At 36.5% G+C, this 26,758-nt stretch overlaps 1 protein-coding gene across 16 annotated transcripts in view; it reads right to left on the reverse strand.

Annotated features, from left to right (window-relative positions):
- Positions 1 to 26,758, reverse strand: part of OSBPL9 (oxysterol binding protein like 9) — a 147,302-nt gene that overhangs the window by 58,411 nt on the left and 62,133 nt on the right. For 10 of the 16 annotated variants that reach the window (XM_081306428.1, XM_081306427.1, XM_081306424.1 and 7 more), the window contains one exon: positions 20,082 to 20,158. In XM_081306428.1, coding sequence (XP_081162554.1) covers positions 20,082 to 20,158 — 77 coding nt within the window. Of the gene's footprint in view, positions 1 to 3,780; positions 3,817 to 3,915; positions 4,084 to 20,081; positions 20,159 to 26,758 lie in introns of those variants that run through there. The other 6 variants (XM_081306417.1, XM_081306416.1, XM_081306421.1 and 3 more) reach the window with 5 other exon arrangements.

Genomic DNA, 26,758 nt, shown 5'->3' on the forward strand with positions numbered 1-26,758 from the left:
TGAAGCCAAGTTCTAAAAGGTGCCTCCAGAAATAAGTAAACTTTAACGTAGGAAGTGTGCACAATGTCTCTCAAGCACATGCATGCAGGTACCAGATGGACTTCACCATTCATTCATGATACAAATATTTGTTGAATGACTATTATGTCTATGCCTTCCAAGTAACTGCCCTGAATTCTCTTACAATACAACTTAGCAAGCTTTTTCCTGTGATAAAATCAGTGCAACGGAACCAAACTATACAAGCATGGCTCTTAGCATTATTTCAACTATATTAGAGGACATATTTGGAGGTGAGGGGTGTTCAGAATCTGCCCACCATTTATAACATGTTTCTAAAACCTACTTCAATCCCTTGTCTTTCCAGTCTGCTGGTAACCAAGAACTTTAGTGACCTGGGAGACTTTATTTCACAAGGAAAAACTGAGCCAGTACAACTGAGTTAAAAGTTTGCATATTTACAATATTATTATTTCTCATATTTTGATCACATAATAAGCATGTGTTAAAACACCTACTATGTACTGTTGGAACCAAAAAAAAAAAAAATCCAAAAATATGGCTCTTTCAACTGAAGAACACTGCAAGGATCTCAGAAGCATATCTTTCTAAACTTCTCCTGCTTTTTTTTTTTTTCCTGCTATACTTTCTTTCACAAGGTAGGGCAGAGAAACTAGAACCTCTCTCCCAAAACCAGCTATAATACCTAGAAATATACCCCCACCTTTATGTGTAGATACCTCTGACCTACCTTATTTGACCTTCATTTTGGAAGGGGTCCTTCCCCATTACCCAGGATGAAGGAATGTTATACTGAGACAAAGAATGATAATGACTACACAGGCCTTTGCTGAGTGTCCCTCATTCAATTTATTACATTGGTCATACACCTTTTTGTTCAACCACATTCTACACAGCTGTCTATTCTTCACATAAACATAAAGTTTTCCCTGGGTCTTTAGGTATTCACTGTGAAGGCCCTCTTAACATGTAAAACTTTTAAATAAACACATCTGTTAAGCTTTTTTCTTAAAATCTGTCTTTTGTTATAGGGGTTTCAGTGTGACCCTTATGACAGGTGAGGAACAGTATCACCACACCTTTCTATTCCAGCAAACCAAGCACTTGATTAGGGACAAAGGCCCTGGGGATACAAAGATGAGTAAGAACCTTTGATCTCTGGCCTAATGCAAAAATCAAGACATGTGAGCAAAATAAACAACTTAGTGAAAGTTGTAATACAGGGACATGAACAAAATACTGTAGTAGCCACTGAAAAGACAAGAGTACTCTCATTCTGAAGGAAGATAGATGCCCATATGTTGAGCAAGACCTGATGGCCTACTACCTGAGATACAACCAGGTAAACTAACAATGCTGTGTGAAAAACAGAATTGGGACCAGATTGTGAAGGGCCTCCAAAGATATGTGAAACAGCTGGACTTTAACAACAGGAAATCAAAATATTTTTAAGCATGGCAGCGATTCAGTCAGGTTTGTTTTTTATTAAAAAGGATGAGTGGGGAAAGTACAGTCAAAGACTGGTCAGAAGATTTTTCCAGAAGTCTAGGTGAGAGATGATGAAGGAAAATTAAAGCTTTATCATCTAGGAAAAAAAGACATTACCAAGGCAAACAGAACCCGGTGACTGGTCACAGAAAACAAAGATGGAAAATGATTTTAAATAACTATTGTCTCTGGAGGTAGAACTTCACAATTCATCAAAATACTTAAACGGGACTATTTGCTTAATATATCTTCAATCTAAGAACTATTTTTTCAAGCCTAACAATCTTTGTTTTAAACTTTTACTGAAAATCTTACAAAATTTTAGTAAGTACATTATATTAGTCATACAAATATTTCCTTTATATCAAAATCATTGGCATAAATATCAATTATTGGTCTACAGTGTTTAGATATTAACAAACTCAACATATAGGGGACATCTTAGTATTTGCTTTGTAGAATAAAAGCATGATTATAAATTATTTTCTTGTCATCATCCTCTCTCTCAATCAACAGCCTGTAAGCCAGACAACTGCATGATTTTTCAATCAGGTAATATCACAATGCTCTTTCAAAGATGGACCAAATTTGCACTCAACTAAATTCCCTGCTGATCTTCAAATCAACTGGGAATGGCTGAGTGGTTAAATTACTACTGAACACAATCTCTTCATATTAAAAAAAAAACCCGCATATCACCTAGAACTTTGGAAATACCAAATGGATGTGACCAATGATCTTTGCAGCCTCTGATAATACTAAAGGGCATTTCAAGTACTTCTTTCCTGTACAAACCAAACTCAGGACACTTTTGGAAACAAAACTTCTTATCTTTCTTGCTGTTCACTTAAGCACTCAGACTAAAAATCTGAGTTTTTAGTGATGTATAAAACCATCTCCCTCCCCATATACATACAAACAACAGCATCCTTAACAATTTCCAGGATTAGGAAAGGAAATATGGCATTTTTATTGAAGCAGTCTCTTGCTGCATTACACCAAAAATAAAAGTATTAAAATTTATTTTTTCTAAGTAAAAGTAAATCAGAGATGCTGATACTAATCGTTAAAGAGCTTTCTCACTTACTCAGTTTAATATAAGCAATGTCTTGTGAGAAGATTCACAAATAATTGAGAATTTCCAACTTTAAAATTCACTGCAAAAACTCTTTTTTTTTTTTAAAGAGAGAGTGAGAGAGGAGAGTGAGAGAGAGAGAATTTTTTAATATTTATTTTTTAGTTCTCGGCGGACACAACATCTTTGTTTGCATGTGGTGCTGAGGATCGAACCCGGGTCGCACGCATGCCAGGCGAGCGTGCTACCGCTTGAGCCACATCCCCAGCCCCCGCAAAAACTCTTAAAACTATGAAAAAAAACCCCTCCCACCTTCACCAATGAGATGCTAGTAAATAATTACTTGATTTGTCTTTAATTTCCTTAACACACTTAAAAAGTTATACAGTTTGATCAACAAACAAAACCAAGTTAGTTTGGGCTGGGGCTGTAGCTCATTGGTAGAGCCCCCGCCTCACACGCCTGAGGCACTGGGTTCCATCCTCAGCACCACATAAAAATAAATAAAGATATTATGTCCAACTACAACTAAAAAAATATTTTAGGAAAAACTTAAAATTAGCAAGAATTTATCTTGTTCAATCTTTCAAGATAAAAATGCTTGTTAAATATACAATATAAATGCCATGAAAAAAGGACACGATTCAAAACTGCTTCCTAGTCTATTAATTATAAGCAAATTTCACTAAGGCAGGCTGAGAACCTAAAATCTACCCTTCAAATTGTTAAGTGAACCCCATAAAACTATACCAAAGTTTTCAATATATTTGCAACAGATACTCAAAAAAGCACAAACCACCTCCCACCACATACACATACAAAAAATAGCACCCATAAATATACACAAAAATACTGGGTCAAGCAAGAGCACAGTGTTTAAAGCAAAACATCAAAAAGTAATTTGGTTTGCAACTGGAGATCCTATTAGTGGTCAACTGGTCAAATTTAAGCTTTCCATGGGGGGATATAAAAGCTTTAACTTTTATGTTTAAAATTACACTCTGAGTCAGCTTTCTAAAAGAAAAACGAGTTCCACAAAAATGATCTAAAAAAGAAAAAAAAAAAAAAAAGGAAAGGAAAGCGATTCCCTCCTAAGCCGGGTTTGGAGGCCAACAACCTTCCTTCTACCCATCACTGCTGAGGAAGTGAGAACTCCCCAGGAAGAGGGGCCTGGGCAGCCACGTCGTCCTACTCACCCCAAAGGGCGGCGAGAAAGAGGCAGGGGAAGCACGACACTGGCGCCTCCGGCCTTTGCCAGGACAGGCAGCAGGGACCCCGGGGACTCAGGGGTGGGGACCAGCCCCTCTCCCAGACCCTCGGGGTCTACTCACTCCGCAAGCGGCCAGCAAGAAAGCCATTCGCTGAGGCCCCCGCCCTCGGTGCCTCCTGGGGCGGGAGCGGGGACTGCTCCTGCGCACCCCTCTTCTACTCCCTCGATCAGATCCCCGGGCGGCGGTGCAGACGGCCCAGCCAGAGGTTCAGCCTGTCCCCGGGGCACCGCGTCCCTCCGCCCCGCCCGCGCCGCGGCCTAGGGACCGCCCCGATTGGCTGGCCCTGCCGGCTCCTGGCAAAGAGACCCCTGGCGATTGGCCATGGGTCACCTGCTGGAGGGGAGGCGAGCGGCTGCTGCCTCCCGACGTAGCCTGGGCGCCGCCTGAGAAATACGCCGCGACACCCGGCCAGGACAGTTGTTGCTCATGGGGACCCAGGTTGGCTTCAGGGATTCGGCCGCGGGGCGCCCCATTGGGTGGTGAGGAAGGATCAGGTCACAGCGGTAAAAATGCTTCACCTACATTCATCTCAGCATTTTGGCAGCTGCAGGTAACTATGGAGCCTGGACCCAGAAGTTTCATCTTGATAATGATTTGCTTCCTGAAAGTTTGTTTGTGTCGCATGGGGGTGGAGGAAGGCGGGAGAGAAACATACTACTGTATATCAATAAACAAAAGCTCGGGATGCCTGTTTAATTTTATTAATCGATGAGGCTTCCATGGGCCTGCTGTTGTGCCGTGGCTCCATAAGGAATGTAGGTGTCTTGTGAAGATTCTTCAAAGATCCAGATGGCATAACTTAAAATTACATCTAAAGTTTGGGCTTAAACGACCTGGACAGAGAAACACCCAAAATTCAGGAAATCAGGGACATAAAGGATCTGAAGGGCAATCTCCTTTCTGCTCTGTTTTTGTCTGTGGTTACTTCTCCCAGGCCTCTATTAAATTCCAAAACATCCAATTATTATTTTGTACTTTTGTAGTTCTGTTACCCTCTACAACACATAGCACAGTACTGCACTAAGGGCTCAGTAAGTGCTAGCTGAATAAATAAGCTACACTGCTATACTCAATGTTAAAGATTTCTTTTTTATGTAAATTGGTTCAAAATGTCCAATACCAGTGCACTCTTCTTTCCCCTACCAGCTCTTTTAAAAGCCTGGTATTTCCCCAGCGCAGCTACCTACCTCTGTAAATGAAACCACTACCATCCACCCTAACACCTACACCATAAACCTAGTAGTCTTCCTGACAAACCTCCCATATTCCACTTTCAGTCCATTACCAAGTTCTGTCATTTGTTTTCTTCCTAAATACACCCTCAATTTTCCCTCTCCCCATCACCACCACCCTATTACAGATCCTGGCCTCTTGGAATGATATCCTCACTAAAGTCTTGCTGAATCTACCCTAGCTCCTCAGATTCATTCTCAATACAAAATAGCCAGACTAGTTCCATAACTAATTTCAGTAGCCTCCTCATCACTCACCTCACCACCAATTAAAGAATGTCAACTGCTGGGCTGGGGTTGTGGCTCAGTGGTAGAGCGTGTGCCTTGTGTGTGTGTGGCACTGGGTTCGATCCTCAGCACCACATAAAAATAAATAAAGGTAATTGTGTCCATCTACAACTAAAAAAATAAATTAAAAAAAAATGTCAACTGCTTTCCACAGTGCATAGGATATGACTCAGTACTTAACAAAGACCCGTATGGTTTCGCCTTACCTTTGCATTATTTTCTGCCTTCCACACAAAACCTCTTTTAATATTCTTTAATTTGTCAAGGACTTGCCAACTTCAGGACCTAGGCACATACTATTGTCTTTTATACTATCTCCTTGACACCAACTTCACTCTCAATTAATTAACTTCTACTCATTATTGTGTCTTGCTTTGCCCATGTCAGTTCTTCCCATTATATGTTGTCAGACCATGTAAGATTCTTACCAGAATTACAATTCTACATTTAATCAACTTTATTGAATGACAACTTACATGATAAAATGTATCCATTTTATTTTTGTTTAAGATGGACACAATACCTTTATTTTATTTGTTTATTTTTATGTGGTTACAGGGATCGAACTCAGTGCCTCAGGCATGCTAGGCAAGCACTCTACCACTGAGCCACAACTCTGGCCCAAATATATCCATTTTAAATGTACAATACAAATGTTCTGACAAAGGTATGCACCCATGTATCCACCTAATTAAGAAACAGCTAAGCACAGTGGCAGATACCTAAGATCCTAGTGACTCTGGAGGCTGAGGCAGGAGGATTGCTAGGTTCCAGGCCAGCCTCATCAATTCAGCAAGGTCCTCAGTAACTTAGCAAGACCATGTCTCAAAATAAAAATAAAAGCTGAATATGTAGGGATTAACTGAGTTGTACTGTAGGCAGATAGGGTGTGGCTAGAGGAGGTGAATAATTGGGGGCATGTCTTTGAAAGGTACATAAAAGGCCCCTGGGTTCAACCACAGTACTCCATCACCCCCCAAAAAAGGGAAAGAAATAGAGTATTTCTATCACTTTAAAACTTTCCTCATGACCTTCTGAAATCAATCCAGACAACCACTCTGCTTTCTACTTGTTATTTTTTTTAATTAATGCTTATGTTAAGTGTAATAAGTTAGTGAAGTGGGATCCTGTCTGATTTTGTTTAACACTATATCATAAGTATTTAATAAAATGCCTGGAAGATATCAACAATGAATTACCTATTTTTATTCTAAAAATAAACATATCCAATGATAAGCAGTGATAGAGAAAGAAATATATTCATTTTGCCAGATGAACAAGGACAATGTCTATACGCTTTTAAATTTTTGTTTAATATCTGCCTTTCTAATATTTTATGTTGTACCTGGGCAGTCCAGGGACTTAATTCCACAATAGCTGATCCAACGGTTCTCTAGGCCGGAATTTTTTAAAAAAGGAGGAGGAGGAGGAGAAGTCGTCTACATCTCTGATTCTGTCTATGTACTGTACTGCTTGACCCTGTAAGAAACATAATGCTTATTTATATAATTCTTGCTTACCAGTTATTTCATGTGCTTATGTCTTTCCAATTAGAAAGACCATGGGGTCACCAAGGACATTGTACTTAATAATGCCTAGCAAAGTGTTAAGATTTTTTTTAAAAAGTATCCTCCAAATCTCCAATTACCATCATTAGGGGTTAGTATCAAAATCTAAGACATTGTCACTTTTTAATAGTATAGTGTAAATATTTAAAGTTCTAGTAAAAATTTAATGGGGCCAATTATCATTAGCTTTTCTTATTTAATGTTAATGGCAATAGAGAATATGATCTATGTCTGTCTCCGAATAATAATACTAAGTTTTTCTTAGTGTAAAAAACTGTTACAGTAAAATAGTTAAAGAGGTCCCAGCTCCAGTCCAAAATCCATGCTTGCACAGTTGAACACTATAGATGGGTTATTAGTTGCGGACATGTAATTCTCATTTTCCTAATCTTGGTGTAAAGTCAGTATGCATAAAAGATGGAGCTTGTAAAATGAAAACTAATTACAAAATAAAGCAATTTTTTTGTGCCAAGAAGCTATAACCAAATTTGGCAACTCAAATGTTGTTAAATAAATCTACAAGTTATTTCAAAAAAAGGTTAAGTGACTAAATGACTAAAACCAACTTATGGCAAGTAATTTCCAACCTATGAATCAGAAGTTAACACTTGCAGTTTAGATATAAGGTGTGTCCCAAAAGTTCATGTGTGAGACAATGCAAGAAAGTTTAGAAGTGAAATGATTGGGCTATGAAAGCCTTAACTTAATCAGTGCAGATCCACTGATAGGGATTAACTGAGTTGTACTGTAGGCAGGTAGGGTGTGGCTAGAGGAGGTGAATAGTTGGGGGCATGTCTTTGAAGGGTACATATTTTGTCCTTATTCCACAGAGCTGTCTTTCTATGCTTCCTGGTATAATGTTTCCAGCTGCTTTCCACAATTCTGCCATGATGTCCTTCTTTACCTTGATCCCTGAGGACTAGTGTTGGCCATCTATGGAATGAAACCTCTGAAACAACCCCAAAATAAACTTTCCCTCCTCTATGTTGATTTATCAGGTCTTTTGGTCACAGCAGCAAAAAAGCTGACTAAAACAGCACTTATCTTTGAACTAATAGAACTATTTTTGTGGTTGTTTGGGGTGGGGGAGAACAGAATATGATCATTAAGAAGTATAAAAATCAATATAGGAAAAAGTCAAAATTTTAAATATACTCTTTGAATTTTAAATTCATGTTACCTTAAATAATATTACTTATCTTTGAACTAATAGAACTATTTTTGTGGTTGTTTGGGGTGGGGGAGAACAGAATATGATCATTAAGAAGTATAAAAATCAATATAGGAAAAAGTCAAAATTTTAAATATACTCTTTGAATTTTAAATTCATGTTACCTTAAATAATATTACTTCTGCTAGAAAGCCCCAAAAATGTTTAACTAGAAATCATATTCTATTCTAATGTCATCTCAAACATAGATGACAAAATACTTTTGGTAGCAACAGAAGGAAAAAAGAGGCAAAAAATTTTAAAAAGTCAAATCAAGTGAAACTTTGGGTTTTCTGTCTGGTATGTATGGAAGAAGCCTGGATGTCCCAGTCTTCTGCCCTAACAAATAAAATGTTAAACAATCTGAAAATCAACAGTTCTTAGATCTATTAAAGAAGCACAGTCACCAAACTGCTGCCCTCCAAATTAGGAGACCAAGAAGCACATATACAGAATCACAACTTAACATGAGCAGAACACACAAGTCACAACTTCTATGGTAACCAGCATGGGCTGTAGGGAAATCAGATCTCTAATTTACAAATGCTGGAAGTGTGGACAAATCTGAAAGAAATAAACTCCTAGGAGATCAAGTATTGGGATGGAGGTGGTGCTTTTGTAAGTTTTACCTTCAGGAGCTCTACACTGTCATCACAATTGGTATTAATTAGAGTAAAATCTCCTCTTGCTTCTCCTCTAGGCTTCCATGTGGGAGAAGGTAAATACTCAACTCCGACCCTCTCTAGCCATCCTGTCCTACCTATGGGAGGGAATAGCGGGGTTAAGGATTTAAGAAGCACATATGAAATTCACAAAATTTACTAAAAGACTTAAGACCCAATCACAAGACTACAACATACTTCACCACCCACACCTTACCACCACCTTACAATGTATTTGGCTATCAAGGAAAAAATTATAAGAACCTTAAAAAGGAAAAAATAGCTTGAAGAGACAGTTATCAAAACTAGACTCAGACATGGCAGGGATATTGGAATATTACAATGAGAAGTTAAAAACAACTGATTATCATGATAAGTACTCTAATAGACAAAGTAGCATGCAAGAACAGATAGGCAATAAGGTATTTTTTAAAACTGCTTAAAAAAACGAAAGGACACCATAATAGAAATGAAAGATGCCTTTGATAGACTAATTAGTAGACTGGACACATCTAAGGAAATAATCTCTGAATTTGAGGATATCAGTAGATACCTCAAAAACTTGGAAAGCCCAGAGGGGAAAAATAACAGAATCATGGAAAGACTACAGAAGTTATAACATGCCTAATGGGAATACCAAAGAAGAAATGAAGAAAGAAACTTTTGAAACAATAATGACTGAGAATTTCCACAAATTAATATGAGACACAAGCCACAAATAAAAGCAGCCCACAAAACACCAAGCAGGATAACACCAAACTAAACGTATCATTTTCAAGCAACTAAATATCAAAGAAAAAAATCCTGAAAGAATTTGGAGGAGGGTAGCCTACCTGCAGAGGAGCAAAAATAAGAATTACATCAAGCTTCTCCACAGAAACAATAAAAGCGAGAAAAGACTGGAAAGAAATATTTAAAGTACTGAGGGATTTAAGAAAAAGAAAACTAGGGACTGTGATTATGGCTCAGTGGTAGGGCACTCATCTAGCACATGCGAGGTGCTGGGTTCGATCCAAAGCACTACATACAAATTAAAGGTATTGTGTCCAACTACAACCAAAAAAAAATTTTTTTTAAATAATTTTTTAAACTATAATTCTGTACCCTGCAAAATTATCCTTCAAAAGTGAAGAATAAAGACTTACTCTGATCAAAACTTGAGGAAATTTGTTGTCAGTAGACTTGCCTTGAAATAAATATTAAAAGAATAGGAAAATTATTGAAAGCTCAAATCTACATAAAGAAAGAAAAGAGCATCAGAGAAGGAAATGAAAGCTTTTATTTTTCCTAATTCATCTAATAGATAACAGTTTCAAAATAGTAATCATGTATTTGATGTGTATGTATGATTAAGTACACTTATGCATAAATGAAATGAAAGATGCATATGATATAAGGGATCAAAGGAAAGAATTAGGATTATTTTGTTATTCTAAAATACACTACCTGTGAAATAGTATAGTATTATATGAAAACGAACTTGAATTAGTTGTACATATATATTGCAAACTCTAGGGCAACCAATGAAAAAATTTTTAAAAGAAGTACAACTGATACTCTAGAAAAAGAGAGAAAATGAAATAATATAAAATACCTAATTAAAGCAACAAAATGCAGGGGGGAAGTGGAAGACAGAAACAAAGAACAAGGACATTCAGTAGAAATATAAAACAGTAATAAATATAGTAGATGTTAATTCAACTGTCTCAGTAATCAATCAGATGGCAGTGATTTAAATGTACCAATTAAATTACAAAAATTATCAGAGTGGATCAAAACTATAAGCCTCAACTATATGCTATCTACAAGAAACTTACTTTAAATATAAAGACATGCCAAGTGTGGTGGCATATGCCATGAGTTCCAGCACTTGGAGGCTAAGACAGGATTCCAAGGATTGGAGACTAGAATGGGCAGCATAGGGAGAGAGACTCAATCACAGGAGGGGGGAAAAAAAAGAAAGAAAGAAAAACACCGGCCTCTCTTGGGGGCTGGGCTGGGGATGTAGCTCAGGGGTAGAGAGCTTGCCTCATAGGCATGAAGCCCTAGGTTTGATTTCCAGCATCACTGCTCACCCACTATGGGAAGAAGGGGGGAAAAAAAGTGTGTGACATACATAGATTAAAAGTAGATGGATGGAGAAATATTCCAGGTTAATAGCAACCAAAGGAAAGTGGAAGTAGCTACATTAATTTCACATAAAGCCCACTTCCCCGGGCTGGGGATGTGGCTCAAACGGTAGTGCGCTTGCCTGGCATGCGTGCGGCCCGGTTCGATCCTCAGCACCACATACAAACAAAGATGTTGTGTCCGCCGAAAACTAAAAAATAAATATTAAAAAATTCTCTCTCTCTCACTCTCTCTTTAAAAAAAAAAAAAAAAAAAAAAAAAAAGCCCACTTCCCAGAGAGGAAAGTTGTCAAGCATAAAAGAGGGCTATAACATGATGAAGGGGACAGTCTATCTAGAAGACATCACAATTCTTAATATGTGTATGCCTAACAATAGAGCATCAAAACACATGGGGCAAAAATTAATACAATTACATGGAGAAACAAATGAATCACTGTCTTAGTTGGGGACTTCAATATTGCTCTATCAGAAATGCACAGATCCCCAAGCAAAATACCAATAAGGACATAGATGAACTCAATACCACAATTGACTAGATATAGGACATGTATTAACTACTGCCCCCAACAGCAAAATACACATTCTCCTCAAACTCACAGGGACTATTCATCAAGATTCATTATATTCTGGGCCATCAAACACACTTAAACAAAACTGAAGAGAGAGAAATCAGATACCGTCTACTCTCAGACAATAACACGATTAAACTAAAAATCAAGACAGCTGGAAAATCCCAAACATGAGATTAAACACCCTTCCAAATAATACCTGGGGCAAAGAAGAAATCCCAAGAGAAATTAAATGATATTTTGAACTAAATGAAAATGAAAAACAATTTATAATATTTGTATTATATGATGAAAGCAGTGCTCAAGAGGAAAATTTACAGCATTGAAGGCATATATCAGAAAAGAAAAATGACCTAAAATCAATCATCTGAGATTCTACCTTATAAGATTAGAAAATGATGATTAAATGAAATCCAAAATAAGCGGAAGAAAATACAGTAAGAATGAAGGCAGAAATCAGTGAAATTGAAAACAGGAAACCAATACAGAAAACAACATAAATCCAAAAACTGTTTTTTTAGAAATGAAATTTGTAAGTCTCTGAACAGAGTAAGGAAAAAAAACCAGAAAACAAATTACTAATTTCAGAAATGAAAGGGGACATCATAACAGATGTTACGGACATCAAAAGGATAATAAAGGAATACTATGAACAATTCTGTATTCACAAGTTAATGGACCTAAATAAAATGGACTAATTCCTTGCAAGACAATGTGCCAAAACACATACAAGAATAGAAAATCTAAACAGGTCTATACTGGGTCAAAGAAATTGAACCAATAATTATCTTCCAAAACAGAAAGCACCAGGCCCAGGTGGGTTCACTAGTGAATTCTACCAAATGTTTAAGAAGGAAATTACATTGATTCTCTATCATAACTTCCAGAAAACAGAAGCAAAAGAAATAATTCCTAACTCATGAGGCCAGCATAATCCTAATACTCAAACTAGGCAAAGAAAACTATAAACCAGTATCTGTCATGAATAGTGATCCTCAACAAAATATTACCAAATGGAATTCAACAATGTAAAAAAAAGAAACATTCACAACTAAATGGCATTTATCCCAGTTGTACAAGGCTGATACAATATTCAAAAATAAATAAATATGATCTGTCACATAAACAGGTGAAAGAAGAAAAATTAGAAGATCATATCAGTAAATATAGAAAAACATTTGACAAAATCCACCACCCATCCATGATAAAAACTCTCAGTAAATGAGGAAGAAAGGGGAACTTGCCAAAACATGAAAAATATCTACAAAAAGCCAATCAACTCCTGAAATCCCAGTGACTCCGGAGGCTGAGGCAGGAGGATCACACATGCAAGGCCAGCCACAGCAATTAATGGAGGCCCTAAGCAACTTAGTGAGACCCTGTCTCAAAATAAAAGATAAAAAGGGCTGGGGATGTGGCTCAAGGGTAAAGTGCCTCTGGGTCCAAGATTCAGCACCCTGGGGAAAACCAACCAAGCAAACAAAACTAGAGCTAACATCAAACTTAATGGTGAGAAACCAAAAGTTTTCCCTCTAAGATTAGAACACACATGAATGTGGGAGACCAACCTTACACATGACTGAGTCACACTCCCTGGCTGGATGCTGAGGCGCTCAGTCACAGAAATGTGGCAGAGCTTTCCCCACCCTTCTTGGGTTTGAGGGTCAGTGTCTCATGCATGAGTGTGTCTTATTACAGCCCCACAGGTGAAGCTATGCTCACCTGTTCCTTTCTAATATAATCCCTTGCCCTGTTTAGGATAGAATCTTCCATGGTAGTGCCTTGTGTGTGTGTCCCCTTCTCTTACTGTGTCCTTGGGTGTGGCCTACCCAGGTGTCAGTCAACCTGCTGGGAGTGGACATCATGAAGATAGACTCAGCCCCCTGAAACCTGACCCCTTGTCTCATTTGAATAGCTTCTCCTCAATAAAAGGGGTCAGCGCCTGCTCTCGCTCTCTCTTTTTCTGCGGACCCTTAAGGGTCTCTCAATCATTGCTAGCAAGCTGTTACGGTGACCTGTTGAGAGCCATAGCCAAACAGGCCCCAGCAAACTTCCAGTTGCCAGTTGATGATTGGCTCACAGCGGCCCCAGCAAACTTCTAGCTGCCAACTGATTGGCTCCTCTGCGGTGATGCTCATTGGGCTGTTTCCCCGCCTTTTCAGACCACGGAGCTGCTCATTGGGGGACTTGTTTTGGCTCCGCCCACACGACCCAGCCAATCGGCCTCAAGAGCAGGAGGAGTGGGGGAGGTTGAGAGGCTTGTAGGAAGCTGGTGGTGGCAGTTGGGCTCTGAGGGAATTCCTGAAGAGCTGTGTGGTGTCTCTTGTGTGGTTATTTTGTGCAGCCCAGTTAGCCCAGTTCAACTGGAGTGACCCCTGAGCCTTTTAGTCGCAAGAATAGAAACCCGACACATGAAGAAAACTATAAAACTGATAAACAAAACCAGAGAACTATATAAATGGAGACATATTCCATGTTCATTGATAGGTAGACACTATGCCTTTAAGATCAGTTCTTCCCAACTTGATCTACAAACTAAATGCCATCCCAATCAAAATCGAAGCAAGTTATTTTATTGATATCAACAACCTGATTCTAAAGTTTATATGGACAGGCAAAGGATCTAGAATAGCCATCACAATATTAAAAGAGAACAGAACTGGAAAATTGACACTAATTGAGATAGTGTAGAATTGGCAAATAATAATAACAAATAGGTCACAATAATAATAACAAATAGGCCCAGAAACAAAACTACATGAATGTAGTCAACTCTTCCTTGACAAAAAGGAAAAATGAATAGTATAGGGAAATATAGACTTTTCAACAAATGGAGCAGAAACAATTAGACATCCATAACAAAGAAGAAGAAGAATCAGACCAAGACCTTATTTCACCCACAGAATTTGACTCAAAATGAGTCACAGATCTAAACGTAAAACACAAAATCATAAAACTCCTAGAATTCTGAAGAAAATCTAGATTATCTAGGGTTGGCAATCATTTTTCAGATACACTACCCCAGGCCTTAAAGAAAGAACTGATGAGAATAAAAAGAGAAGCCACATCCTGGGAGAAAATATTTACAAAAGATGTATCTGATGAAGAACTATTAACCAAAATATATAAGAGAACTCTTAATAAGCATATGAAAAGATGTCCCACATCATATGTCATCAGGAAAATAAAAATTAAAATAAAAATAAAAACTACTATATACCATACAGAATGGCCAAAATCTGGGAAATTGACCACACCAAATCCTGACCAGGATGTGGAACAAAAAGGAACTCTCAATCATTGCTGGCAAGAATGTAAAATGATATAGTCACTTTGGAAGACAGGTGTTTTCTTACAAAATTAAACATACTCATACCACATAACACTGAAAAGGCATTCCTTGGTATTTACCCAATGGAGTTGAAAACACGCCTACATAAAAACCTGCACATAGTAATTATAACAACTTCATTCATAATTGCCAAAACTTGAAAGCAACCAAGATGTTCTTCAGTAGGTGAATGAATGGATCAAGACATGCTGGTACATCCTGAAGTCAAATAAAGTCAGTTACTAGGTTTCCAAGTAGAAACTTTTACCACATGGAATAAATATACCACTTGGCATATAGGAGAAGTCCCTATACCTTATGATCAAGGCCACCATATTCCAAAACTTGGTAAATTGTATGCAATTCTTAATATATCAAACAGAAATATTTAGTTCAAGATTAGAATGAATATTTAGCAGTAAAATGAGGTACTCAAGTCATAAAAAGACAAGGAGGAAACTTGGATCTATTTTTCTAAGGGAAAGAAATCCATCAATAATAGACATTCAGGGAAAGGAAAAACTATGGAGACAATAAAATGTTCAGTGGTTGTCAAGAAGTAAGGGAAGGGAGGGATACATAAGTGTAGTACAGAGAATTTTTAGTAATGATAAATAGATGTTTTTAGAAATTTATGAAAACTCACAAACATCTCACAAACAGTGGTTGAGTTGCTTGCCTCACATGCGTGAGGCACTGGGTCTGATCCTCAGCACCACATAAAAAAATAAATAAATAAATAAAACAAAGATATTGTGTCCGTCTACAACTAAAACAAAAGACAAACAAACAAACAAAAAAAACACTTGAGTTGCCAAATTTAATACCAAATAGCCAATTCCTTGCCACAAGATGACTAAAATTGCTTTGTGTTGTCTAGTTATTCTTTGTCTTAAATGTTTCTTCATTTATGTACTATAACTTTACATCAGGGTTAGGAAGTTAATAAATGAAAAACATGTTTATCTCCAGAGGAAAAACTTGGGAAAAGCTATTATATATTTTTTTAATTTATTTTTTAGGTGTAGATGGACACAACACAATGCCTTTATTTTTATGTGGTGCTGAGGATCGAACCCAGATCCTGCCTGTGCCACAATCCCAGCCCTATTACTTATATTCTATATACTTCTAATAGATTAAAAATTTTGTAGAAGCATGTCTTACCTACATGTTTGCTTTATTAGATTTTTAAAGTTTAATTGTCATTATGGCTTCTTCTTTATACTAGACTGAGTTCCATAAAGGCATGGACCATGGTACATGGAATACAGTAAATGCTTGATAAATATTTACTGAATAAATAAATTTTCTAGGTTCTCCATACATTCTGGATTGAACATATACTACTTCAAAGTTTTTTCTTTTCTACAATGAAAAGGCAGAAAAATATGTAAGATTTCCATAAAAACACATGGTTAAAATAAATTTCTGGCAGTTAAAGGAAAAACCTCTAGTTATCTATAAAACTGAACCATCTGTTCTTAGTTCCTTCCTAAGAGTTCAAGATAGAAAAGCTATTACTAATACAACAGAATTTATTTTAAAATTGAATTCTAAAGAATCTTAAGCGCCAATTTAGAAGTCAGAAATTCATCTGTCTCCAGTAATAGCAACAACGCATCTTCTTCTGACATAGGAAACTCAAGTAACTGACCACTTCTCCACACTATTTTACCTGGAAAGAAGAAACATATCTATATTGCAATCATTTCCTTTGGGAAACAAAGGGCTTCAAGAGAGAAAACAAACACCTACTTTTCTATATCACATGAAAATAAAATCTAATGAGTCCAAGGGAAATAATACAGTTGTAGTAACAGATCTTTACATAATGAGATACTGAAATGTATGTCTGAAAAAGTTAATATTCGGTGAAACAGGTTAACACTCAAGAAAAAAGGCTCCAAAGATTTCTATCTTTCTATCTCAGTTATTGGGGTAAACACTATTCAGTGCCTTGAAATGCTTATTGTTCCAAGCAGTGAGATAAGAAAGTCTAAGGAATGTGATGAGAGAAACAGAAACTAACCATTTCCCTTATCTCCTCCAGTCTTTAGGTGGGGATCAAAGCAGAGCAAACTTGGTTGTAAAATAGAAGAACATACTCACAAAACATCTAAAGAAACCCATTTCCATACCACACATGCAACCTATCCTATATACTTCTCCTGCTTGTAGGTGTGATGTCGCCCTCCACAGTAAAATGTCCAAATCCTTTCCATTGAGTCCACCAAGTTCTTTGGGATTAATAAACAGTATGCTGGGGTTTTGCAATCCTGGGGTTGAACACCCAGTTAGACACATGAATCAAGGTATCTCAATACTATTAAAAGATCGGTTTTTCAGCTACTCTTGTAAATGTACCTTAAATACTAAATTCATGTTCTTCTAGAACAGATTTGGCATACATGTAATTATCATACCTGAAGACTGTCCTTTGAATAAAGCCTTTGCATTGCTTCTACTATTTTCCAAGCCTTATAATAACTGCTATCTTTTTTTTTTTTTTTTTTTTGTACCAGGAATTGAACCCAGGGGCACTTAACCTCTGAGCCAAATCCCCAACCCTTTTGATATTTTGTTTTGAGACAGGGTCTTGCTAAATTGCTTAGGGCCTCCCTAAATTGCTGAAGCTGGCTTTGAACTCATGATCCTTCTGCCTCAGCCTCCCAAGCCACTGGGATTACAGGCTAATGACTGCAATTCTACCACATCTCCTTTTTGCATAATGATGCTTCACTCACAGATTTAATGCTATTTCTGGTGAACTACCAGTCCCTTTGGCCATATTCTCAAAGTATTCAATAACAGCATGGAAAAGCAATCTGTTTCTTCGTTAATTCCTTCAATTATTTCTTCATTTAACTAACATTTACTGAGCACTAGTAGAATACCAGGCACTGGCAGAGGAAATGGCAGTAGTTGTTGTATTAGTAATGGCAACTAACAGTTATCAAGTTCTTACTATAGTTAGGCATTATTTCATCCAATTTACATTTAATTTCATTTAACCGTCACAATAACTCATATTAAGTAGCTATTTCTTGTCCTTCTATAGATAAGGACACTGGAACTCAGAAACGGTAAGTTAAGTGTTAATGGTTAAATGTAAGTTATGACACTGGGATACAAACCAGACATTCTGGCTCCAGAGCAAACTTCTTTACCACACTTGCCTTCCTCTGGGAAGAGACTCTTTGGTCACTTAAATGAACATTTAATTCCATATTTCTAAATGTCTTATCCTCTCTGTACATTAAATTTGGAAAAAATACATAAATGCTCTTCTTATCAAAATCTTATCAAAGTCAGTATCTGACCTTAAGGAGTCTGTATGCTAACTAGAAAGGTGTGAGTTCTACATACTTTAAAAGGTAAACAAGAAGAATATGGTAAGGACTCTGTGAATTGTGCAATGATTATGACATTCAAAGGAAAGAGATCACTTTGAACTTGGATGCCAAGGGAGGAGGACCAATCAGTGGAGTTTCCACAGAAGAGGTCAGTTTTGAACTAGACCTTGAAGAAAAGGGCAAAAGACATTCAAAGATTTAAGAACATCATACAGATGTAGAGGCCAGAAATTTTAAAACTATTTGGAAGAACATAAGTAAGCAACAGCATTTGTGTAGGTTTACAGAGAGATACAGTGGCAGAAATATTGGTACTGGTAGCCTGGAAACAGATCATTGACAGAATTATATGTCAGTCTAACCAAATGTGGGGGAAATCTCATCTGCCACATTCAGTCTGATATTACTATTAAAAACTTATCAACTTGCTGAATCACAAATTTACTGAAATGATGCTGTATTATTTATAAAACTCCCTAAATTAAAGGGGGAAAAAAACCCTATGGAGACCACGAAACTGCTTTAAAAAACATAACTCATAGAGTAACTACTAACTCCATATTAATGTCTTATTGTCCCTGAATAACCACATACTCAAAAAATGTTTTTAAGCTTCTACTTGAATACTTTCAAGTGATAGGGACCTCACAACTTGCACAACATGAAATTCCCTATACATCTTATCTAATGAAGCTAATTCCTGGTGTAGGCCAAAAGTTAAGTAGAGAGAAAAGTTTATAAAGCAGTTTTCTACAATTCAATCCTCTAAATCAAAATAAAATGAAATCCTTTATATGCCATAAATATAAGCTCTTTTGTTGGAGAATAAACATAGATGAGTATTTTCTATATTGTAGAAGAGAGATTTGTTGTTTTTTTCCCTTATTTTTACTCTCTTGGATGGGGTAAGGTGGACACATCTTCTACCCTACTATCAATTGTTTCTGATGAAGCCCATAACATCCTAGCTCCAAGGTAGAACATATGATTGTGAAACTGTGATTAATTTGGATCAGACAAATGACTAAAGCTAAGGTGATCAGCACTGCACCTGTTAATCTTATTGAGCTCCAGAAAGAACAAGAGCCCCCAATGGACTCCTATGATGTGAGACTAAATTGCTACAACCATCTTAACAACACAAAGGGAAAACCTATCTGAAAGTGAAGCCAAAACAGAAGAAATGGAATCTAGAAACAGAGATGGGGAATCTGAGTCCTCACAACGTTGTTTAAGGAACTATTTCAAATTAAACCTCAACTAAATCGGCTTCTCTTTTTTTTTTCCTTGATCCATTTTTGGTTGAGTTTTCTTTCACTTTTATCCCAGTTAGTATTGCCATACTAATCAATGCATGTGGTAATAGCCAAATCCTATTAATGAGAAAATGAGATCAACTTCTCAGCACTTACCTATTATCATGCATGATTCTATAATTTGATTATATCAATAACAACTATTGATATTAAGTAAAAAATTAATCTGACCAGTTATATTGTTACATTATGTGCATGTACAACATGTAACAACAAATTCTATTATTATATACAACTGTAATGAACCAATAAAAATGTGGAAAGAAACAAAGACAATTAAAATATAGTAAATGAAAAAAATAATTACTGTGGCAAATTAACACAGCACTTCATTTTTAACATTGCCTTATATTATCTTCTTTCTAAAAAAAAAATCAATACTTTGTCCTACAGAAAACAGAAGAAAATAAAGGACTATAACTTTATAATGTATGATAATACCATAAAAGCAAGAATAAGCAACTTATTATTATATCATATCAGTTATTTAAAAAAAAAACAGAAAACACACACACACACACACACCTAACAAACTATCCAGAAGTCATGTAAAGACTCTTACTTGAAGCTGAAGAGTATGTCGAAGAATTGTTTCTTCTAAGGCATGGATCCACTTCTCTCGCTCATCAGCATCACGAGCTAGAATAAGAGATAATAAAAAATCAAAACTTTTGGGGCTGGGGTTGTAGCTCAGCAGTAGAGAGCTTTCCTAGCACATGTGAGACCCTGGATTTGATCCTCAGCACCACATAAAAAAATAAAATTAAAATTAAAACTATAATTTCTACACTGTATCTCCATATTTGAAAGCAAACTTTTAAGACCATAATGCTAATAGAGGTGTTTAATTGTGCTACTCCCCTAACAGTGTTACCTTGATCTGTCTTATCTGAGTTTATAATATCTAATAGATCTAATATTTAAGCAGAAATGCAGTCTACTTGCAAAAAATATAACAAAGAGAAAACTGTGTTTAATAGATAGGTTACATAGATCAGACCAACCTTCCCACTGAGAACTAGAAAAACTATACTGACAATACTTAAAAAAAAAAAAAAAAACCTGATTCCCACAAACAGATGAATGGATTTTTAAAATGTGGTCCATATGCACAATGAAATCCTGAAATCCTACATTTGCAACAATACAGATGGAACTGGAGATCATTATGTTAAGTAAGTCAGGCACAGAAAGACAAGTACCACATGATCTCACTCACATATGAAATCTGAAAAAGATAATCTCATACAAGTTGAAAGTATAATAGGGTTACCAGTGGCTGGGAAAAATAAGGGATGAAAGGGTTGGGAAAAGGTTAATCAATGGATACTAAGTTTTACTAAGATGGGAGCAAGAATTTCTGGTGTGTTATTGTACAGCAGGGTGACTCTAGATAACAATAATATACATTTCAAAAAGGTAAAGAAAAGAATTCTAAAAGTGTTAGAAATGATAAATGCTTGAGAAGATATGCTTAACCTGTTTTAATGGTTATACAATGTAAACACATATCAAAACATTTCTTTAGTTCACTAATATGCACAATTTTTGTTTTTATGTGTCAGTCAAAAAATAAATTGGATTTAAATGAAAAGGCAAAAAAATCTGGTCAAAGGCATCAGACACCAACAAGAATTATCAGGCTAAGATCTGGGAAAGGACAGACATCTAGAAGATAAGCCTGGTACTCAGGGCCACTTTTTGCCTGGTGATATGAGAAATTTGAAGAAAAGAATCATTAGACTGGACAATGCACTTACAAGGCTCATTGTGTGTGGGCAGGAAGTATGTGAGAACAGTACTTGCTGCCTAATCTGAAACTGTCCCAAAATAGTCTATTTTTAAAAAGAAGTCTTTTCAAACTGAAAGTTGGAGGCCAGGGCCCATCTACAGCAGGAATTCTGGTAAATGGCCAATGTTTTGATTGGGATCCTCAATGGCTGTGCCTTGAAATTAAGGGTAAAGCAAAACAACTGCTTGGTCATCAGGAGGAACTAGAAAAATCTTGTTGCCTGAATAGACTAAAATGACTCCCAGATTGTTAGTGACTCCAGGCACCTATTTAGTTAGCAAAAGCAAATTAAAATATTTTCTGTAAGATCTCAGATGAATTATATTTCTATAGATAATTTTTCAAATAAAATATCTACCACAGGGTCTGGAATTGTGGCTCAGTGGTAGAGCACTCACCTCGCATGTGCAAGGCCCTGTGTTCGATCCTCAGCACTACATAAAAATAAATGAATAAAATAAATGTACTGTATCCAACTACAACTAAAAAATAAATATTTTTTAAAAAAACATATCAAAAACATCAACAGAAGCTCAGGTTACTTTATAAATGACAAAAATGGGCTAGGGTTGTAGCTCAGTAGTAGAGCGCTTGCTGCATGTGTGAAGAAGCCCTGGGTTCAATCCTCAGCACCGGATAAAAATGATAGATAAAATACTGGTATTGTGTCCATCTACAACTAATAAAACTTAAAAAATAAGTAAATGACAAAAATATTTTGTTTCTCATTTAGATCTTTAAAATAACCAAATATAAATTCTAAATTAAAAATACAATAATCATGGGCGGTGGCTGTAGCTCAATGGCAGAGTACATGCCTAGCATGTGTGAGACACTGGGTTCGATCCTCAGCACTGCATACCAATAAAATAAATGCATGCTGTCCATACACAACTACAAAAAAAAAAAATACAATAATCAAAATTAAGAACTCAATGGATTATTTTAACATCAAATACAATTCAAGAGATAGAGAACCAGAAGAGAGACTATAAGAAACTTATTGAAACAACAGACAGTGAATCAAAGGGATAGAAAACACAGAAGAAAGGGTAAAAGCAACACAGAGGGTAAGATACTATAACACGCATGTGACTGAAAATCCAGAAGCAGACAAAAGAGAGGAGAGAACAGAAGTACCATTTGGCTGAGAATTTTCCAAAATTTATGAAAAACATTAAGCCACAGATTTCAGAAGTCCTAGAAACCCCAGATAGGTTATTCACTGTCACACTTTTTGTAATTACAAAATACTGAAAAATACTCTAAATACTCACACAGAGTATGCATTTAATAAACTTTGGAGTATTATGCAGGTTAAAAAAAAAGAATAGGGAAGATTCCATTAGAATAATTTGGAGTGTCCCAAAGACAGAAGGATTCTGAGACAGAAGGATTCTGAGACAGAAGGAACCAAGTTCAAGGCCAGCCTCAACAATTTAGTGAGGTCATAAACGATTTGGTAAGGCCCTGGGGTAAAGCTCCTGGGTTCAATCCCCACTGTGTATGGGTGTGGGGGGGGGAGAGAAAAGAAATTGATTACATACAAGTCATTAGCAAGAAAGGATAGAAAACCAGAGATAATAGAAACAGGAGAGCAGGGTTAAGGAAGTAGAAACACTTTTCTGAATATATCTTTTGGTATATGTTCAAACTCTTAGAATCAGTAAGGTTTCACATACCCTCCCACAAATTAATTGATGAAAACCAACCAGGAAGGTAAGAAGAGATGAAGAATAGAATGCAAAAACTAAAAAATTTACCTAAAAAATTAACCTAAAAATACAAATGAGTAAGACAACCACTCTGAAAGGTGTGAAGAAGAAAATATTAATATTATGAACTAAATATCTAATAACAGCCTAACCCTAATTGGATGGTATTAGGGATGGGGACTTTGGGAGGTATTTAGGTTATGAGGGTAGCACTCTCTTGAATGGTATTAGGGACCCCAGAAAGCTCACACTCTTTCCACAATATGCACACAAGGGGAAATTGATTATCTGCAACTTGGAAGAGAGCCTTCACCAAAACCTAGCACACTGGCACCCCTATCTCAAACTTCCCAGCCTCCAGACTGAAAGAAATAAATATCTGCTATTTTAAGCTATGCAACCTATGATAATTTGTTATGTAGCAGCTAATGATAACTAAGACATGAAGTAGTTCTGAAAAACAGTATCTTGACTAGATATTGGAAGACTAAGGAATTGGAGCAAGGCTAGATGTGGTGGTGCACACCTGTAATTCCAATGATGTGGGAAGGTTAATCAGGAGGATCATCAAGTTTAGAGCCAGCCTCAACAACTTAGGGAAACCCTATCTCAAAATAAAAAATAAAAAGGACTCAGACTGAAACTCAGTTGTAAAGTGACTCTAGGTTCAAGTCATAGTGCCAAAAAAAATTTTTTTGAGTAAGAAAACAAAACAAAAAACAAATCCAGATAGCACTGAATATAGCAAAACAAATCCAGATAGCATAGAATATAGCAAATATACATGAGACCAATACTCATATAAAAAACTGAATATAGAAATGGGGAGAAGGGATATCTTTTCTTTCAAAGGAATTACAATTAATAAGGGAGAAAGAATGAGAGAAATTAAAAAATCACCACTAGACCAACATCACTGTAATAATTACTGCAGGCAAGGCCTACTAATGGCTAAAAGCAGTAGGAAAAGTTGGAGGTGGAAAGTTTGATGAAATTAGCATAGTTTCCAAGTATTTCTTTCAGGTATTACCAAATACAAAAGAAAAGGTAGTAATTTTACAATGGAGAAATCTGACAGACATCACTTTAATTGAATCATCAAAGTTAACATCACCAGAGCTGAGGGTATAGCTCAGTGGTACAGCACTTGACTAGCATGCATAAGGCCCAGGTTTCAATCCCCAGTACCACAAAAAAAAAAAAAAAAAAAAAAAAGAAAAAGAAACCATTACCCCCCCAAACACAAAGTTAACATTACCAGTGATAAGACTGGTTAACATCACATACTCCTCTCCCAATCTGAGAAGAAAATATTATTTCTATTGTATTCTTGCAAAAATACATCATCTCAATCTCATCATGAGAAAATATCTGGTAAACCAAAAATGAAAAACATTCTACAAAATACTTGACCAACATTCATCTAACATGACAAGGTCATAAAAGATAAGAAAAAATTAAGGAACTGTCACAACTAAATGATTTTGTGGGACAGTAAGTCAAATCTTAAAACAGAAAGGGAGCATTAGAAAATCTATATAATTTAGTTAAAAGCATTATATCAAATGGATCAAAGGTCTAGTTCAGGATGTCAGAGTCTGAGCAGGATGAAGACAAAGCATATCTCAACAAGCAAAGGGAAGATCAAGCATGGTACATCAGAGCCCAAAGCAAAATGAAGACGGGCTCTACACAATGGCTAAGTCCAACATGGGAAGTCAGAGCCCAAGAAAAGTGAAAGAGGTATCCACATTGTGGGGAACAAGGTCAGCCTGACACGGTTGCCAAGGCCAAGGAGAGTAAGGGTGGCATTCCAAAGAGAAGCAGGTGATTAAAAAAAAAATGACATACTGAAGGACTGATCAAATAAATATAAATAACAAGGAAAAAGCATTTCTCATTTTAAAAAATAGAGTTACAAATATGGTAAGAAGGAAAAATCAGAACAACGTCCATGGTGTTAGACTAGAATTGGAAGTATCAGTATAACTTCATTGTTTTCAATATGGGTGTGGAGGTACATTACCATACTCAAACGTATGGAAGTAACATTCATATTTCTTAGCTCCCAAAGAAAGGGCTGGGAGCTGTGACACCTAGCAACAGGTTTTCGTTTCTAAATTTCTCTACTAAAAGGAATTAGTGTGCTTCTTAGAAAAGTGGTTTGATTCCAAAATTAGAATAGGGATGGTACAAAGCCTGAAATATCTTTTGGTGCCAGAAAGTATGGATATATTTAGAGATTTATGTTAAGAACATGTCAAAAGGATAGAGATCAGCTTACATGGGATACTACTGGTCAAACTGAGAACTAAGCATCAAAATAAATAATAATGTTAGCAAGTTATAATCCACTGAGAAAAACAGAAAACCAGGAGTTACTATCAAATACACAAATTGGAAGTTTGATAAGAAATGGTAACTTTAAAATATTTCCCCACCGGGGCTGGGATTGTGGCTAAGCGGTGGAGCGCTCACCTAGCACCGGTAAGACCCAGGTGTGGAGGGCTCGCCTAGCATGGGTGGGACCCAGGTTCGATCCTCAGCACCGCATAAAAATAAAGGCATTGTGTTGTGTCCATCTACACCTAAAAATAAATATTTTTTTAAAATTTCCCCACAAAATATTAATAAAGCAGGGAAAAATATAAAACTTTCAAAGACAAGTCTAGCAGATATCACCTTAATCAAATGTTCAGAACATCATCATAAATCACCAACTGAACAAACTCAAATCCTATAAGAATACACTAACATTTTTACGATTCTTACAAAGATGTGTGATCTGAATATAAGTGTGAAGAAGCATTGGGGGGGAAAAAACAATAATTGGGGACAAAATAACTGGCCTATAATCTTTAAAAGTGTCAAGGTTTTTGCCAGGCATGATGGCACACACCTGTAATTCCAGCTATTCAGGAGGCTGAAGCAGGAGGATCACAAGTTCAAGGCCTGCTGGGGCAATTTAGTGAGACCCTTCCTGTCTCAAAATAAAAAGAGGGGCTGGGGTTGCAGCTCAGTGGTAGAGCGTTGCCTAGCACATATGAGGTACTGGGTTCGATCCTCAGCACCACATAAAAATAAATAAATAAAAGTATTTACATTTACAATTAAAAATATTTTTAAAAAATAACAAAAAATTTAAAAGGGCTGGAGATGTAGCTCAGAGGTAAAAGGCTCCTTGGGTTCCATCTCTAAAATCACCCCCCCACACACACACACACACAAAGAAAGGAAAAGGAAAAAAAGTGTGAAGGTTTACATAAAATTCAAGGACAGACTGAGGAACTGCTCCAAGCTGAAAGTAATTGAGACAAAACAACTAAATGTAACATGTGATTCTAAATTAGATTCTTTTGCTTATAAAGGACATTATTAGAACAACTGGTGAAACTTGAATGGAGTCTAAGGATTAGGTGGTATTAATGCATCAGTGTTGGGCTGGGGTTGTGGCTCAGTGGTAGAGTGCTTGCCTGGCATGTGTGAGGCACTGGGTTCGATTCTCAGAACCACATATAAATAAATTAATTAAATGCATCTGTGTTGATTTCCTCATGCTAACACTTCCAATGTTAATAGCTATATTCAGCATATATGAAAAATTCCCTTGTTTGCAGGAAATAATGATAAAGCATTCATTTAAAAAAGGTTCTTTGTACAGTAAAACAGTAGGTAAAATACTTGTATATTCAGGATTTTAAAATCTTAGCTCTTTTATTACTTATACAGTCA

Source organism: Spermophilus citellus (assembly GCF_964194105.1).
Source record: "Spermophilus citellus genome assembly, chromosome: 9".
Lineage (NCBI taxonomy): Eukaryota > Metazoa > Chordata > Mammalia > Rodentia > Sciuridae > Spermophilus > Spermophilus citellus.